Raw genomic sequence first — 19,670 nt, forward strand, 5'->3', positions numbered from 1 at the left:
GCTACCTGCAAGGTCCCTCCTATGGGTGGGACCAGGAAGGGGAGTGGCTACACCCCCTTTCCTTTGTCCAGTTTCGCGCCAGAGCTGGGGCTGGAGTGCCCCAGCACCGGTTTGAACTGGATTATGCATGGGACACCTTGTGTGCCCCAGGCAGGGTCTAGTTTCTTTCATCCCTCCCTGCCCCAATACACTAAGTCCTGTCTGGGGTGGTGCTCGCACCTCCCAAGGCAGGAAACCTATTGTCCAAGCCTCCCTCGCTGGAAGGACTCCCAGCAGCAGGTAGTCAGACTTGTGTCTGTGGCAGCAGCATCCATTTTGTGATGCTGGGGCTCTGGTTAACTTTAACCGGGTAAGTAGGTTACAACATGTCTTCTCCCTCTAGAAGGGAGGGATAATATCCTCATGGCCAGAAATGGTATGGGGGTATTATTCCAAAGTGTTAGACACCTTACACAACATGTTTTGATAATGCCAAACCATAGTTACCATAACCGTCTAAGATTATAAGGCACTTTAAGAGTATATGGTAGACTATATCATAGAACAGCTATAAGGAGATGGTTCCGAAAGCTGCAGACAGGCTCAGCTCATGCTAGAGCACCATCTCACATGTTACCAAGCACTCTGCCTCCAGGATTGTTAAGGCATGCCATAGGAGTGGCTGATAGGTACACATGTGTCTATATATAAGGTAGGTATAGGAATACTACACCTAAGCAAGGGGTGATTACACGACCTTGCCCCAGCTGAGTGATCAGCCAGTTGTGTCATAATGGAAGGCCAGGCCAGGGGTGGCATAATACATGCTGCAGCCCCTGGTAGGCCTAGGGTACACCTATGCCCTGGGTACCTAGGGTACACTGTACAGGGTCCAATAAGGTGATCCTTACCGATTGGGTATGTACCTAGGGTACATGGAGTCCATTTTAAAGAGCGAGCAGACAGCCTGAGACCCTGAATGGCAGGATCTCAGGCCAACTAAGTCGAAAAACCAGCTAGACACTAGGCCAAAAGTTGGGGGTAACCATAGTCAGATGTTCACCTTCCTACAGGTACAACAAATAATCCAATCAGGCTACTGCCTATAGCTAACATCTACCCCCCCCCCCCCCCCCCCAACCATTCCACCCAAACAGTGCCCAATGTCACAGGAACATTTGTCACTTCTAAAGCAGGAGGTAATCTCGCTCCTACAAAAAGATGCAATAGAACTAGTTCCTGCCCACCAACAAAACAAGGGAGTTCACTCCCTATATTTTCTCATACCAAAAAAGGACGGCTCTCTCAGGCACATTCTGGACCTCACACCCCTAAACCACTACATACACTCAGACCATTTTCACATGGTCACACTCCAGCAGGTGCTACCTCTGCTCACCCAAAACGACTTCCTAACCACCATAGACCTCAAGGACGCCTATTTCCACATTCCCGTTCACACCGCTCACAGGAAGTTTCTCAGATTCGTAGTGGACGGTCACCACTACCAATTCAAAGTACTCCCCTTCGGAGTCACCACAGTCCCAAGAGTGTTTACCAAGTGCCTAGCAGTAGTGGCAGCCCACCTGAGAAGACAACACATCCACGTCTTCCCATATCTAGACGACTGGCTTATAAAAGCCAGCTCGTACAACCAGTGTGTACAACACACTCATGCCACGATCCAACTACTTCACGACCTGGGCTTCACAGTAAACTACGCCAAGTCCCATCTGCATCCCTCCCACGTACAACAATACCTCGGTGCAACCATACACACCTCAAAAGCGTTAGCCTACCCCAGCCCGAATAGCAAGCATACAAGCTCTTCGTGCCAAATTTCAACCTCATCACTCACTTCCAGCCCGAGTGTTTATGCAACTTATGGGGATGATGGCCTCTTGCATATTCATAGTACCTCATGCAAGACTCCAGATGCGTCCTATCCAAGAGTGCCTAGCACGCCAATGGAACCAAGCTCAAGGTCAGCTAACAGATCTGGTGTTGGTAGACGGTCGTGCCCATCGCTCTCTGCAGTGGTGGACCTCCAAAAACCTTTCCAAAGTGCGACCGTTCCTAGAGCCGGTTCCTCAAATAGTTCTAACAGCGGACGCATCGCTCTCCGGCTGAGGAGCTCATCTACTACATCACACCATGCAGGGCAGGTGGACACCTCAACAAAAGTTACTCCACATCAACCATCTGGAGTTACTGGCCATATTTCTAGCCCTGAAAGCCTTTCAAACACACGTCTCAGGCAAGGCTGTTTTAGTCCGCACAGACAACATGACAGCAATGTACTACATCCAAAAACAGGGTGGCACACACTCTGCAGCTCTCTCAGCTTGCACGGACCGTATGGAGTTGGGCCATACCTCAAAACATTTTTCTCCTAGCGCAACATGTTCCAGGAGTCCAAAACACCATTGCAGACCTGTTCAGCAATCAAACTCAACAAATCCACGAGTGGGAACTTCATCCACAAGTTCTTCAATCATTCTTTGAAACGTGGGGGCAACCACAAAAAGACCTCTTCGCCACCCACGAAAACGCCAAATGCCCAAGCTTCGCCGCCAGATATCCACACCCATTGTCCAAAGGCAATGCGATATGGATGAACTGGTCAGGCAAATTTGCGTACGCTTTTCCGCCTCTCCCACTCATTCCATGAGTGGTTTGCAAACTACAGCGACACTCCCTAACTCTAATCCTAGTTGCCCCAACTTGGGCCAGACAACCGTGGTACACCACATTGCTGGAACTCTCCGTAGTTCCGCACCAAAAATTACACCTCTCTCCACGCCTCTTAACCCAGAACCATGGAGAGATCAGACACCCGGACTCAGCTCAACCTTGCGATCTAGCTCCTGAAATCCTAGAATTTGGCTACCTTAATCTTCCCCCTGACTGTATGAACGTCATTAAAGAAGCTAGACGACCTACCACTAGAGCTTGCTACGCAGCCAAGTGGAAACGATTCGTGATTTATTGTCACAACAATAATATCAATCCCTTGGATGTGTCTATCCAACACATCATAGGCTACTTACTACATCTGCAAAGATGCAACCTAGCCTACACGTCTATTAGACTACACCTTGCTGCCGTTGCAGCGTATCTACAAAATAGACAGCATCTATCCCTCTTCAGAATACCTGCCGTAAAGGCCTTCATGGAAGGCCTCAAAAGAATAATTCTCCCTAGAGTGAAACCCTCACCGGTGTGGAACCTAAACATCGTTCTCACAAGACTAATGGGACCACCATTCGAACCTCTACATAAATGCGAGCTGCAATTTTTAACATGGAAAACAGCTTTCCTTGTAGCCATTACTTCCCTCAGAAGGGTCAGTGAGATACAAGCACTCACCATTCAAGAACCTTTTCTGCAAATGCATCATAATAAGGTTGTTCTCCGCACTAATCCAAAATTCCTTCCTAAAGTCATTTCTCCCTTCCACCTCAATCAATCTGTGGAACTGCCCGTATTCTTCTCTCCGCCACAAACCATTGCAGAAAGAGCTCTGCACACCCTAGACGTCAAAAGAGCTTTACTCTACTACATCGAGAGAACACAACCTTTTCGCAAGACCAAACAGTTATTCGTGTCTTTCTCACCACCATACAAAGGCAACCCCATCTCCAAATCTGGTATAGCTAGGTGGATTGTTAAATGCATACAGATTTGCTACCACAAAGCAAAACGTACGCTATCCGTTCCCTAAAGCCCACTCTACACGTAAGATACTGGCTTCCATGGCATTTTTAGGGAACATCCCCTTAGATGATATCTGCAAAGCAGCTACATGGTCTACACCGCACACTTTCACTAAACACTATTGTGTAGATGTGCAAACTAAGCAACAAGCTAGTGTGGGCCAGGCTGTCCTCAAAACACGGTTTCAAACAACTGCAACAGATACTGGTGGTCGCCGCTAAGAGGAGGTACTGCTACACAATCTATGCACAGTGTGTAATCTGCAGCTCATATGCCTCGAACGGAATATGCTACTTACCAGTATGCATCTGTTCTTGGCATGTAGAGCTGCAGATCTACACACACCCACCCGCCTCCCCGGCTACCTTTATCTGTTTCAGTTTTATCTTATTTAGATACAGCACACATGGGCATCTTTCCTGTTTCTTACAAAGCTCCATCATTTCCCTGTTGGCGAAAAACAATCTGAGGATGGAGCCGAAACCCATGCGCAATACGATCCGAAGGAGGAGTCACATACCTCGTGACTTCCAAGAGAAAAACAACTGCGACATCCGGACCCAACACCAGATGGCGTTCTATGCACAGTGTGTAGATCTGCAGCTCTACATGCCAAAAACGGATGCATCCTGGTAAGTAGCATATTCCTTACTTAACTTTGGTAATGCTCTTTCTGGTAGATTGAAGATTGCTCCCTAGCTTTCCCACCTACCCACCGTCTCCCCTTTCTGTAAAATTGTCGTCTTTCCATCTAAAAAGGTCCAGTTTAGGAATCTGCATAGTATAATAATGATGTTAGAGCCCTAATATTATTGGGCTCTAACATCAATGCGCAGTGGTGGTGCAAAGGCGCGTGGTGCTACCTACCTGTGCTAAGGAACAGTGCTGTTTTAAATCTTACGGATCCAGTCTGGTGGCACCGAGGATATTCTAAAGGTGAGGCTTCTACGGCTAGATAGAGTACCAGAAAGAGGGTTACCGGAGGCAAGTATGCCCCTTACCTATCTCCCTTCCCTTTAACCTTTTTAGGCAGCTCACAGATAAACATGTACAAGTGATGAAGTATGCGTCTACAACGGTTCTTTTTGCCTCATTATGATTGAAGTCTAATCATATTTTGTTTGATGCAGTCCCCATGGAGAATTTAAAGCCAATGTGGGCTTGAATTTGAAGTTTAATAAGAAAAATGAAGAGGTTCCTGGATACACCAAAAAGGTTGGCACTGAATGGCTGTATTCATCTGCCGTAGAGCACCTACTTGGCGAGTATTTAGAAAGGTACAGTATACTTCAAAGATGTTCTCTACCCATAGAATGTTACTTTTTTGCCACTTATCTTTACGGAATGCAACTAAACAGCTACTGTTGTTTATTGATCATTATTGTGCTTGTTCACTATATGATATTTACATTTTGTAAACTCTGACATTTGCCAAATGCGCTACATGCGAACTGTCAAAGTGATTAATGTATTAATAGTTCTGTGTAGTAATAGGAAGATTTTCAATAGCTTCTTTAATGTAGGATGGTAGGGAGTACTTTTGTGATGATTCGCAAAGCTGTCACATGAGGTAGAAGATGCACCTTTCTAGGAGGCCTTTTCGATTCAGGGAACCATCAAATGTAAACTCCTAGACCGTAGATTGTAGCTGCAAACTATGCTGATATCTACGCGTCAGAGAAGTTTGTGCCCATGGTACTGAAGTGTATCCTGAGGCTGCAGAGGCTCTAGAGGCTCTGTAGTCCTGTATGTCTTAATGTGTTGCACATTTCTAATGCACTTCATGCAAGCAGTGAACACTTCATAGAGCGCAACAGCAAAGTTAGGGTGGTAACACCAAGAAGAATGGTTGAATAGAAGGGCTAATAAGCGGATTAAACAGAACAAACAAGTGGTGTAGATGCTCCCCAGATTCTTGAGCTGAGAGATGAAAGAGTTACATTTCGGCCTCATCTGGAATTAATGAAGTTTGGCCCAGTTATCATAGTTAAGCAATTTTGGAACTTGCATATTGAAAACTGTATGTGCCATTTGTTTGCCTGCGAAGTTTTGGCACAATCAGCAGCACAACAGTATGTTGCTATCTGTGGGCAACCTTTTTAGGTAGCCTGGATGGGAGTGGTGTAGTCACTTATTGGAGTTTTACATTTGAGAGGCAACTGACAAGCAATCAATGGCAATTCTTGAAGGTTGATTAGGCGTGCTCAGGGATGGAGGTTTTATAATTGCCTGGCTGCTTCGATTTGGATATGCGGTTGCTTGATGGTTTGACGCTAGTAGGAATGAAGTTGTGGTTTGTGATTTGATTGGCCTGGGACTGAATGAATTATACTTTGATTCAATTATTTTAACCCGTTACAACACATTCATTTCACAAAATAAATCTGGTTTTTGTCATTATTAAAACAATATAAATATTGCTAAAAAGGATCAAATTTAGCTTGATTAGAAACAAGGCTTGAATATAAATAAAAAATCAATGAGAAGTTTATTTGTTTCCCGATAGTCGTCAGTTATGATATTCTGTTTTGCGTTAATATGAACGTTCCTGACTTCTAATGCTATTTGGCATTTTAAGATCTTTATTTTATTATTGATAATGTTTATACATTTACCAAAGTGAGCAAGTTCCCTTGTATCATGGGTGGTAAGACAAAATGTTAATGCATTTCTGCAGGTTTTAATAAAAAAAATTTGGAACATTTGCCTGAGGAAATCGCGGTGTGCTGGTAGAAATTCAAGGCAGCAGCAGGGTATGTGGGCAATCAATACTCTTCCATAGTTGCAAAACCTGTCTGGGAATTGAAAATTGCATCCAAGGATTTGTTGGAGAAAAGACAGCTGCTTACATGGTTAATCCAAGGGATCAACTTGCTTCAAAGAGAGGGAACAGAAGGCACGCTTAGGAGTACTTATTTCTTCCTGTCGATCAGGGACTGTTTGTTTTGGACAGTTAGAGAGCAACTAAAATAGCGGTTGGTAGGAGAGGGTATGCACCAGGGCGTGATGTAGACCCCTGTGTTAGTGTTATTTCTTTGTATTTTGGAAGTTTGAAGTCCGAATGAATGCAACGTTGAATATAGTAGTGGCTAGAAAGGAGCCATTGGGCACTCTAGAGGATAGTGAGTTGGTTTAATTAGTATTTGTGGCTTGTCTTCACAGTACGAGTGTTATATCAGAGAGCTGGTTTGTGGTCTGAGCTTAGTTAGGCTCAAGCCCAGGATAGGGAACCAGTTTTTATGTGGTTTAGAAGATGATTGTGGTCACTTTTGGCAACAGTATAATTTTCTGCCCTTTGTCTAGATCCTTAAGCTGCATAAATGAATGCCTAGGAGAGTTGAGTCTGCTTCACCATTGGAATGAAATTCACAATAACTAGTGTCCACTTTGGGGGGCGTGGCTAAACGCCGATCATGGCGGACGCAGCATAGAGAAGCTCCGGAGCCCAGGCATACAGATCCTTCATAATTGCAGAGTGCCGCGTCCATCGAGCTCCATCCGACGAACCGAACCGGTGTGATGGTCACAGGCTACCCACCCGGGAACCGTGAGACCGCCATCAATGTCGCACTAGGTGGAAACAGAAATGAGGCCTATGTGACGACTGCCTGCGGTGGAACGAGTGAGGCTGGGAGCTGCGCATTGCGGAGAGACCGACGCTACATTCCTGGAAAAACAGCCAAGAAGTGTGCCTACCCCTTTGAGAAGCCCTGCTGTCCCCAGACTCACCGTGCGAAAGACCAGCGGTACGTGAAACGTCCTGAGCTCCAATAGTGCCGCCCATATGTAGAGGAGTTCGGACTCGCCCGTGCGAGCGGTCTAGTACGCTGTCCGGTTAGAAGAATGGGCCGGTTCCCCACTCCCCATGGGCTGATGAGGATGTAGCTGAAATGCAACTGTGGGCTGAGGAGGGCCCCTGAGCCGTCCACCGGCAACGCTCGGCCTGAGTGGCACGGAGACAGTTGCGGACCTACCGATCAGCCTGGGGGTGTCCGCGCTCGTGCCGGATTTATAGGAGGAGTTAATCCTATCGGCACGCACACTGGGCGACACATCGGGTGAGGCAGTCAGAGGTGCATAGTCTGCCTTTCCCCCACACACCCTGTCTGGTTCCCCACCTCCCCTGCTCCTCCATGCTTGAAGTATACGAAGCGTCCAGGCGGACTAGTTTGGGATGAAGTATCCCTGGGAGGGATTGTACTGCTCTGTTGATGGTTCCCTTGGTTCGTACTGAAACTGGTCTCATCTGTGCGGGACATTAATGTACCTGATGAGTGCAAAGGCTGGTTGGATGGGATCAGCCACTGGGTGAGCTTTGATCTCGCAGAATTCCTCCGCATTGTACCTGAGCTGCCAGATTGCCTACAATGCTAAATGGCCCATGTCGGAAGGCACACGCCATAGAATGGGGCGTTGAATGACTGACCAGTATTTGCGCAAACGAAACCAGCACAACGAGTGGGGACAATGTTCAGATGTGCAGATAAATGTGAACACCACAGTTGGAACCCAACGCTGTGAATGCTTTAAATGCTGCCTGTTACGAGGTCCGGCGGGGGGGCCCCTACTGACTCCCTGGTCCTTGGAGTATCGACAAGAAGAAGCTATATAGAAGTGAGTACATCCCGGCTGGGCTGCGCAATTAATAGACTGAGCTGTGACCACTCATATTTCAGTAAGTCAACACGTATCTACCGCACTGCCACACTGGGGAACTGTGGGTACCTTACTACAGAAGATCAGGACCTCAACACGCAACCACCATTGCTCAAGTGTATACCACCCACGAATGCTATGGGAACCCCGAAAAAATTGGATCTAATATTGAGCGAGGTCAGGGAGTCCAGAAGAGCGATAGAGCAGCAAATTGGCATGCTCACCACCGGCTTCACTCTGCCCAAGGCTAATCATACTACACTGGAGGGCACGGTGAAGGATAACAGCTTGGCTCTGGAAGAAATCCTACCTCAACACAAATAACACGCGTCACAAATTCAGACACTACAGAGGCAAGTTGCTGGCCTCCTAGACAGAGTTGAAGATGCAAAGGGCAGAGCTAGACGGAACAATGTGTGCAATATTGGGGTCCCGGAGCGCCGCCACCTTTATGGAACAGTGGTTCCGAAAACATGTAGCCCCTAATGGATTATTGGACTTCTTCTGTATTGAAAGAGCCCACAGGATCCCCACTGGAAAACTGAAGCTGGGTGCACCGCCAAGACCACTGATAGTCAGGATCCTAAACTACAGGGACCGCGATATCCTACATCAGAAGGCAAGGAAGCAACCCCAGATCCGTTTTGAAAATTGTCAGATATCGCTATACTCTGACTATACCCTCATGGTCCAACGCCATAGAGCCTCCTTTCAGGCCGTTGAAAAGAAATTATGAGACCTGAACTTAAAATATGCGCTATTATATCCTGCCTGTTTGAAAATAATCCACGAACAAAAAACGTATTTCTTTGAAAGTCTAGAAGATGTAGAGGAGTGGATCGAGGTCATGGACCCGAACTTGCTGTCTGGTGATGCCCCCCAGGGACTGCCAAGCAGCCCCCAACGGCTGCAGGGTTGGCGATCACGCCGCAACGTGAAGACTACCAATAACCTGCTAATTCTCTGCCCTACACAGGACCAGGTACAACGGAGCAAAGCTGTGGCCCTGGCGACCATAACCACATTCAGAGACAGCACCTTCCGAATGCACTCGGAATCTTCAGAGAGCAGTACTGTGAGATCCGACTCAGAGAGCAGCCTAACATTATTTCCCACAGTGACACCTCAAACTGCAGACGATCTACTGGGTTACTGAAATACAGAACTGGCTGCCTGCGCGCCCATGTGACCGCTCAGTACGATGGTGTCGGCACGATGGTTCATGGACATACATATCCTTTTCTCTTGTATGAATATAATGGCATAGTAATGTTAATTGTATCAGCCCGGGCTAGGCTGAGCTAATGAGTGTGGATATTATCTCATGGTCAGCGTAAGAGACATCCCCCTATTTGCGAATACAACAGTTCAATACAGCAAAGTTCAATATGTTGTATTTTTGGTTTAGCCCAGCCTAGTTCACAAGGCGGGCCTTGTATTAGTGTTACATTGGGAGTTTAGGGGTTCTGGCAAACAGCAGCTACTATATCCTATGCTGCGTTTATTATCCCTTGATCCAGATACACACACACCACAGTTGTCATGCAGTGCACAAGCTCGACACATATAACTTGATTACATGGAATGTTCGGGGTCTAGGGTCACTGCAGAAAGGGAATATGGTGCATGCGCAAATAATTAGGCGCATTGCGCAGATAGTATTTTTGCTGGAGTCTTCACTAAATGTATCCAGAAGCCGCAAAAATGCGGAAGAAATAAAAGGGTCAGATATTCTCTACTAATTACTTGGCATTTGCCGGGGTGTAACAAACTGGATCAGACATGGAGTCCGTTTGAAGTGCTAGATAAGAGGATAAATGCACAGGGTAGGTACATATTTTACGTAGGACACTAGATGGTACACAAGTCGTGTTGGAACTTATATTTTCCAAATTTTGAACAGAAGAAATACTTTCTGGGACTAAATATGATACTGGTAGGTTGGGAGGCATACCCGTGGATCATAGGGGGCGATTGCTACGCGGTTATGGACATTGGACTATACCGCTCACACCCACCCCTCCATGGAGTAGGAGCAGTCAAACAGAGGCCCTGAGTATTTGGGTGGATGGTTGGTCCTTATGTGATGTGTGGAGGATGAAGAATTTGTTAAACAAAGAATACTCTTTTCTATTCCCCGGTACACCAATTACATACCAAAATAGATAGAATCATGTGCTCCCTTTCCATAGACGACCAGCTGACGCACACCACGTATTTAGCAAAAACATTCTCAGATCATAATCCTCTAGATATTTCACTTACCTGGGGTAGAATACCCACCCAGTACCTACATGGAAGCTTTGGCCCCAGCTACTATAAGACACTGTGTTCCGTACCACCCTATCAACTACACATACACACTATCTTTCAGAAAACGGTAACACTGCATCCTCAATCTTTTAGTTGAATGGAACGCACTCAAGGCAGTAATCCGGGAACTGCGCTTAGCGCCACAGTGGGAGCTTGACAGGAGGTACATAAGAACCTGAAGGCAGTAGAGAATAATATGAAAGGGCTGGAACAAAAGGCGGCGAACGATCCCACTAAACTGGCTCCATTGCAAGAGGCACATATCCAACATGCCGAGCTATTGGAAACCCTCAGGGTAATAGATTACAAGGCCTTTACTCAGATGAAACTTACTGTAGCAGATAAATCCAGGCACCTGCTAGCCAAAATATTGAGAGAAGACCCACCGACCTCTGTCATCAGTCAAATTGTCACGCCTGAGGGAAACATGGTGTGTACGCAACATATTAACAATGCCTTCAGTACATATTATGAAACACTCTATAGCATACCACCCCCACTGGACACCACATTAATAGATAGATTCCTAACAAATCTACCTTATCTACAGACCCCTCCAGGCATGCAAGACACTCTGGCAGTTCCCATCACTAGGGCGGAAATAAAATCCGCTATTAATGGCTTCCCACGTAACAAAGCACTGGGCGTGGATGGATTGCCGGTGGAATTTTTTGCTACTTACTCGCAGGCCTTACTTCCCCAATTGGAAGCGTTTTATAACATGCCGCTAGAATTAGGCCACCTCCCCTGCACTACTGCGCAAGCGTTAGTAGTATCACTACCAAAACCAGAGAGGGAAATGACTGACATATTGGGGTATCGCCTGTTATCACTATTGTCGATGGAATATAAAATTTTAAGTAAAATTTTGGCAAATATACTGCATCCATAATTAAACAAGTTAATACACATTGACCAATGCAGATTCATACCAGCATGCAGCACGTCATTAAATATAAGGAGGCTACACCATATAATGGCAAACAACCTAGAACAATACACAAATGCCAGTTGTATTGCACATGACCTGCGACAGGCATTTGATACGCTGTCATGGAATTACATGTTCAAGGCTATCAAAGTTTTCCCCCCCGACTATCTCCGATGGATACGCCTATTATACGAAGTCCCGCCGGCGATAGCCTGGACAGGTAAACGCATCTCACGAGAATACCAGGTGTACAGGGGCACACGTCAGGGCTGTCCCCACTATTGTTTGTACTGGCACTGGAACCACTGGCGATTCGGTTACGTCAGGAGGCGGTCCAGTGTGGGATACCGATGGGCACTTCCACGCATCTGATATCTGCTTATGCGAATGACATAATTATCTACGTGTAGGATCACCTGAGAGGGCTAGACCCAGTCCCAGGAATCTTTGCATGGTTTGAACAGATATCCGGCTTAGCCATTAATGAATCAAAATCGAACGCCGCCTTCTTCCAAGATCATTCTCGCCCTGAGAGGATCAACTTTGGGCTGCATTTCCTACCGGTGGCGCAGCACACGTTTAAATATCTGGGCAATCACATATATCGATCCCACATGGACTTGCTGGAAGGTAATCTCCATCAGGGGAGTGCGCTGAAAGGTTGCTTTTTGGACTACGCTACTCCTCTCGGCGATGGGCCGAGTGGCAGTGTCCAAGAAGGTGGTACTCTTACCCGTCCCCCCCCCCCCCCCCCCCCCCCCCCCCCCCCCCAATCCTCTACTACTTCACTAATTTACCGATTAAAATACCCCCAATCACTTTTGACACGCTGGATACTGAATTATCGGTTCTCATTTGGGGGGTGGGCCGCCGATGAGTAAGTCTTAAGAAATTACAAATAGAGACAAGCAGAGGAGGCCTGGGGATGCCAGATTTTCGAGCTTACTATTATGCGAGCCAACTGCAATGGCTGTCCTACTGGACTGTAGGGCGCAACCTGCAAGAGATTGGATACACTATACAAAACATTGAACAGGGACTGCTACACACACTATTATTACCGCAATGTAAAACTCCTCCGAACGTACCGCCTACATTAAATACGGCATTGATATGCTGGAGAAAAGTACTGCAATATACATCCAGTTGTACCCCATATGCAGGCAACATTCCATTGCTGGTGATCCCACAACTGAGCGCTAAACTTATGAAGCATAAAATCAGGGCCTGGTTAGATGCAGGTGTGGGGACGGTGGGGGCACTATTCAATGGGGAGATTTTAATGGACCACAAGAACTTTATAGGAGAAACCGGAGGGCCAAACCATCTATATATGTTGCACGCTGCGATAGTGCAATATGTTAAGAAGCACTAGTCGTTCACACAAGACGCCCAAGACTGTTTAAGGAAATATGCAACCAGTAATAGGATGTAACAAATATTTTGATGTGGATAAGAATGCCAGAGCATTGTGGGAGGAGGGCGGGGTGAATAGTTAGTTTATCTATTATTGGTATCTGTATAATTATGTCACAGCCTAAATTCATAGATAAGACGAATATCTATGGCAATGATAAGCAGCTGGACACAACAATGTTTATGGCTATGTTACATGCAGTGTTAAATGGATTGGAAACAATGTACAGATAACTAAACATGTTTGACTATAACAGATATAAATGGAAAATCAAAGTATGTTTTAAAAAAAACATAGTGTCCGCTTTCTCTCTGTGATTTGAGGAATTTGAGTTTGTCATGCATATTGTAGCCACTCCACAACGGATGGCTTATTCTTTATGAATTTGAGCTTATGTCATGCATATTATAGCCACTCCACAGTGGAATTGGCTTATTCATTATGAGCATGATGTTGGAAGTCAGTGATACTGCTGTCCTGTTAATGCAGGGATCACTAACCCTTTCTATAGTGAGAACTACTTCTGCTCAAAGTAAGTCTTCCAGAGCTACTGGCATATTTTATCACTGTAAAATAGTGATGATATTTGTTAACAGTACATTATGACCATCCTAAGCAGGATTATCAGTAGTGACCACCCAAGAGTTCGAGGTGAGGTTACCAGCAGAAATGCCAGGAAAGGTTTATTAATATTAAATGTCTTACTAATGAAGTAGCATTTAAATCATCACTTGCCTTCTGGCACAACCAACATAACCACAGCAGTAAGTGTCCCCAACTCGGCCTGAATTATAATTCAACTATAAACTTTAAATGTGTTTTAGATTTGCATCCTTTTGTTTTCTTCAGCATATCAGTTTCAGAAAATACATTTTTTTTCTATCAAATACCACTTTCCATGTTGGGCAAATAAACTCAGAATTTCTTTTGAAAAACTCTTTCCTGAAAAACATACTTTTGTCTTTAAAATACCAGTTTTCATTTTTAGGAAATGCCCAGTCCTCAAACAGCTTGTCATTTTCATTGTGTACCCACGTGGAAAAATGCCGAACAGGGACAGATTCTGCTTCAAATGCCCAGGTATTACAATCATGGGCCATGGGTGCTCACCATCACACCAAGCACGTTTGTATTATGATACCCACCATATATCCGTCATGGCTTTTGTTATAAGCGGTATGGTCACCATTTTGCCAGGGCTGCTAGGATGCCACAACTAGACCAAGAATGCCCAAAACAGTCGGCAATTCCATTATTATGCCATTGGCACTATTGTGCCAGAGATAAAACCCTTATGATTGGGGCCAGCATGCAAATTTGGTAGTTTTTGACACTAGGAGTAGATTCCAGGAAACACAATTTGTTAGGGGAGGTGCACAATGTCAGACAGACACACACATGAGCGACTACGGATGAGGCGATTATTTTTCTCTGTTCTGGATCCATACTCTGCTCTTCTCAGCTCTTGGACTGATCATTCTCCCAACTAAAAGATTTTCATTCCGTCTCCTGCAGACCAATACTTCAGTGGGCATGCACTGCTCAGGCTACTGCTGCCACTCTTCTTTCATGGTCCATTGTTTACACACTTGGTGCGCTTGATTGAGCAGGGTGTACAACATGGTCAATCTCCTTGTTACTTAATTAAATTCAGAGTGGATACAGATTGTCATGTGGCTGACCGTATAGGCCAACACATTGTGTATTTGGGTGTTATCATGTGGCCCTGGCATTCGTTTGGCAGCCTGTCACTCTGAATCTTGAGATGTGCAGTGTTGCCTTTTTTTGTTTTGTTCAAATTTCTTTATTATTATTTTTTTAAATTATTTTTTATTAAAGTTAGGGCATAGTAAAATCATACAAATTAAACACATATTGTAGTTGGTTAGTACAGTTTCCTAATACATGGTGCTCATGGCTGTTACAAATATTACATGATGGATCACAGCTATGAACCCACACATTCCGTTGCATCCTCTCCCCGTTTCAATCCGAAATCTCTTCACTCGGTAACTCAGGTGGATCACAGATATAGCCCCTGTATTTGTTTGAGGCTCCCCACGCTTTTCCCCATTTCTGAGGACAGCCTCGGTTGATATATGCAGCTTTTTCTGCTACCATGGCTCCGTCCATGTCTATACACCATTCATTGAGCGTTGGCGAGTATCCGGAGCCCCACAATCTAGCTATATTGCGCTTAGCGACCATCATTCCCAAAGTTGCCCAGTCCTGTGCCGGATGATTCAAATCAGTGGCTTCCTATATGTTTAAAAAACATCTTTTAGACTCCGGCACCACCGACACCTCCTCTGTCTGTGATATAGTTCTCATCACTGCTACCCAGTATGGCATGATCTTCGGACATTGCCATATAGTGTGATAAAACGTACCCTCCTCCCCACACTCCCGCAGGCAATACGGATGGGAGGCATTCCCTATTTTGTGTAGGGTTAACCTAGTGTAACATATACGGTGTAATATCTTTAGTTGTACTAACCTTAATCTCGAGGGTATTTCAACTTCCCGTGGTGACGATAGTGCCATCTGCCAGTCTCTCGTCGAGATCCCCAAGGTCCGAGGACCATTTGTCCTTCAATGACTGCGTTTGGTCAGGTAGGTTATTAATTCATTTACGGTAAGTAAAAGAGGTGGCCTTTTTTGGCATATAGTCAGTCAGTAGCCTATCCTCTAGGGAAGAAGCCTCCGGCAATGCGGTGTCTGGTGGTATAGCCGCCTGTAGTGCATGTTTGATCTGCATGTACCTGAATTGTTCAGATGGTGCAAGTTTGTATTGTTCTGTAGGCGTTTGAACGTGATCACTCCGCCCTTAATCCATGAGTCGCCCACCGTGGAAATGCCTATTGCGTCCCAACTATTAAATCCCTTACTATTTCTAAGTCGCCCTAGCCGCTGTGTGTCCCAGAGTGGAGCAAGTTGTGTAATAACCCCCTGCCATCCCAGTTTTTTATGTGCCGAATTCCATATGCCAACTGTATGTGCCGTTGGCCCAATTAGTGAGTTAGATCGTTTTTTCTTGTATAAGGCCGCCATGACGCCTCCGTCTCCCAACCCATATCTGTCCGCTTGGAAAGCAGGGTCTGTTTGTGGGGCGTGAATCCATTGATTATTTTGAACTGTGCTGCCCAGTAATACAATGGTATGTTTGGGAGTGCTATACCTCCATCATACCAGCCTTTAACCAGTTTTTCCATTGCAATACACGCTGGTTTGTTTCCCCATGAAAACTAGAGACCTCCGTAGCTATTGTCTTAAAATAGCTCGTAGGCACCGGAAATGGAGTTTTCTAAGGCATAGAGAAACCGTGGGAGCGCCTTCATTTTAAAGAGCGCTGCTTTTCCAAGCAGCGTCAAAGGCAAAGTGTGCCAGTGCGTTGTATCCCGTTTTAGACGTTCCAGGGGGGGGTATAAGATTTTTTTTAATGACTTCTTCGGGCCTAGGTGTCACATAGATACCCAAGTACTTGAAGCACTCCGTTGTGATTAGGAGATCGCAGTCTTTATGAAGTTGTGGTGGCGGACCAGAAAGTACAAATAGGACCGATTTGGACCAATTAATAGTATAGCCAGATACTCGCCCATCATTTTCACAGACATTCAGTAGCACTAGAATGGAACGTCTGGGGGAGGCCAGGTATAACAAAACGTCATCTGCATATAAGGAGATGCGGTCCTCCCATCCCGCCGCCCATTTGAGTCCCCGGATGGTCGGTTCCCATCTAATCAACGCCGCCAGTGATTCTAAGACAAGGGCGAACAGTAAGGAGGATAGGGGACAGCCCTGGCGAGTTCCGCATCCCAGCGGGAAGTCCTCCGACATGTGACCATTTGCTGTGACATGTGCCAAAGGTTTTGAATATAGCAGGTGCACCCATGCGCAGAATTTAGGGCCGAAGCCTAGATGTCTAAGGACCTCAAAGAGGAAGGGCCACTCCACCATATCAAACGCCATGCGGGCGTCCAATGAAAGAATAACAGCTGGTTCTTGGTTATATGGTATACGGGCCATCACCCCATGAAGGCGTCTCAGGTTAAGAGCCGTGTTGCGACCAGGCATAAATCCTGATTGATCTGGGTGTATTAGGGCTGTCAAGTGCGGGGTTAATCTAGTTGCCAAAAGTTTAGCTTCAGCATTAAGCAATGAGATTGGGCGATATGAGGTGCATTCCTCAGGAGGTTTCCCGGGTTTGGGAATCGCCACAATGGTTTGCCCGCCATCCTTTTATAGTGTTCGATGGGTATGCAGTTAGGTCTTATCGCTTTCCCTGATCGCAGAGACCCGATTGCTAATTGCAATTCTTCCGTCGTGAGGTCAGCTTCAAGCATGTGGGTCGCCTCTGGCGTTAACGTGGGCATTTTGATGTCTTTAAGATAAGCCTGTGCCTCCTCAACCGTATTAGTTGACGAAGACGCATAGACCTGGGTGAAATACTTGGCGAGACCATTTACAATTTCTTTAGGATCAGAGACCGTTACTCTTTCTTGAGTTTTTATCTGTGCTATCCAGTTCCTTGCTCGCTCTTTTTTGTCGAGCCAGGCCAGAAGTTTACCCGCCTTATCCCCAATTTCATATATCTTATGTTTTGTAGCCTTCAACCTGGACTTTGTCATCTCTGTTAAGTAGTCTCTGTATTCTTGCTGCTTAATACGTAGGGATTGGGACGATTCTAACGTCTGGGTTTGTGTATGATGGTCTTCAGCCTGATGTAGTCGCGATTCTATGTCTAGTAACTCCTGCTGCTTTTCGAGTTTATGACCTACTATGGATGTGATGGCATGCCCACGAATAACAGTTTTATAGGCCTCCCAGAGGATGGTTGAAGAAGGGACCGATGTTATATTTTCTTTAAAATAGGGCTGTGTTGTAGTGCGGAGGTCTTTGAGGATTTTGGGATTGTGCAAATAGCCTGGGTATATGGGGTAAATGCGTCGTCTAATCTTGTGATGGCACGTGTATGTTAGTAGCACTGGGTAGTGATCTGATATCCCTTTTGGCCTGATCTCTATGTCCACTACATTCTGTAAGATGTCCGCTGACGTTCAGAAATCTATCCTTGAGAGGCTATTATGTACTCCCGATTGATAAGTGAACTGGCGTGTCGTTTGGTGACGACATCTCCAGGCATCCATGAGACCAAGGGCTTCTAGGAAACTCTTCATGCGGGATATTCCAGTAGTCTGAGGTTTAGGGGCGTGTCGATCAAGAGTCCCGTTGATTGCGGCATTAAGGTCCCCCCCAATTATCATTTCCCCCTCTGAGAGGGCCAGCAGAAAAGTACTGAATGCCGGGAGGGCCACTGCGTGGAGCGCTGGAGGGATATATATCGACACCACATTAAAAGACCTCCCCTCCCACTGACATGACATAGCCGCGAAGCGGCCCTGGTCATCTGTCCATGTTTGGTCAATTATCAGTGGGAACTGCTTTCTCACGAAGATACCCACTCCTCGCGATCCGGCGGAAAACTCTGAGTGTAAAATAATTTTAAAACCCCACCGGTCCAGCACTCTACAGGCCAGTCCCGTTAAGTGTGTTTCTTGGAGGAGGGCTACCGCTGGCGCACATCGTTTCAGATACTGTAAAACTAGACCTCTTTTAATCTTGTCCCCTAGCCCACGGACATTCCATGCAACCAATGACAGAGGAGCAATGGGGGACACGAAGGACGTTGGTGACTCAGTCTTTGAGTGATCCTGAACAATCATTCCTGTCATAGTTAAAGCGTGCAGTCAGGGATTTAGATCGTAAGCACTTCCTGTAACCAACACATACAAACCAGTTTGTAGCCAGTGCCCTAAAAAAATAATAGTCAATAACATCCAATACTGTAATAACAATCCCGCCCCCCCCCCCCCCCCACCCTCCTCCCTGCTTGATGGACTTACAACTACCCGCCACCCCAACAGTGCAGAGTGCTTAGTGCCCTTCCCCGATACCATAACTTGGGAGTGAGCGCAATCATCCGTTGTCCTTGGAAACCCTTCGTTCCCTCTTCATCAGTAGCGGTCTCTTCTCCCTCCCTGGTAGTTCGTGTAGATTAAGCGGTTGGAAGGTATGGATTCCCCCCAACGGGCTGTTCTTGTCTCGATAATCACTCTCTCTAGCCCTTATGCCTGACTCCTAAGTCTCTGGAAGGATCTTCTTCGCCGAAGCGGACTCCGGCGCAGTCACCGGCGCCTTTACCGGCGTCGTCTCCGGTTCCACTGGAGTCGTCTGTTTCTGATGATGAGCAGGAACAAAGGAAGGAGCCTTCTCCAGGTCCTGGGGATCCTTCGGCTCCGGTAGAGGACACTGCGGCGCCGTTGCCAGGTACTCCGCAGATGGATACAGGATCGGTTCCTTATCCGCAGTTCTCAGCTCCAGGTACTGATTCTTCGCATTTTTTAAATGCCATGTATGGAATCTTCAATCGGGCTGCCTTCCCATCCGGTGCACCGACTGGTCCCGTGGGTCCTATGGCGTATGCTCTAGGGGTACCGCAGCAGTATGCACAGGCCCCGTTTATGCCTTTTCTGCCGATGGCGCCTTCGTGGCAGTTTCCAGCGCCGTCTGATCCATCGCGACTCCGGCTGGATCGTCAGGCTTCGGAGCCTTCCTCGACGCCGTTGCCGACTCCATCGGCGCCGCAGACTCAGTCTT

General features: G+C 46.4%; 1 protein-coding gene across 1 annotated transcript in view; it reads left to right on the forward strand.

Annotated features, from left to right (window-relative positions):
- XRN1 (5'-3' exoribonuclease 1) overlaps positions 1-19,670 on the forward strand; it is a 1,184,094-nt gene that overhangs the window by 440,300 nt on the left and 724,124 nt on the right. The window contains exon 25 of the mRNA XM_085633624.1: positions 4,827-4,973. Within this exon, the coding sequence (XP_085489750.1) occupies positions 4,827-4,973 (147 nt within the window). The remainder of the gene's footprint in view (positions 1-4,826; positions 4,974-19,670) is intronic.

Source organism: Triturus cristatus, chromosome 11, assembly GCF_964204655.1.
Source record: "Triturus cristatus chromosome 11, aTriCri1.1, whole genome shotgun sequence".
NCBI lineage: Eukaryota > Metazoa > Chordata > Amphibia > Caudata > Salamandridae > Triturus > Triturus cristatus.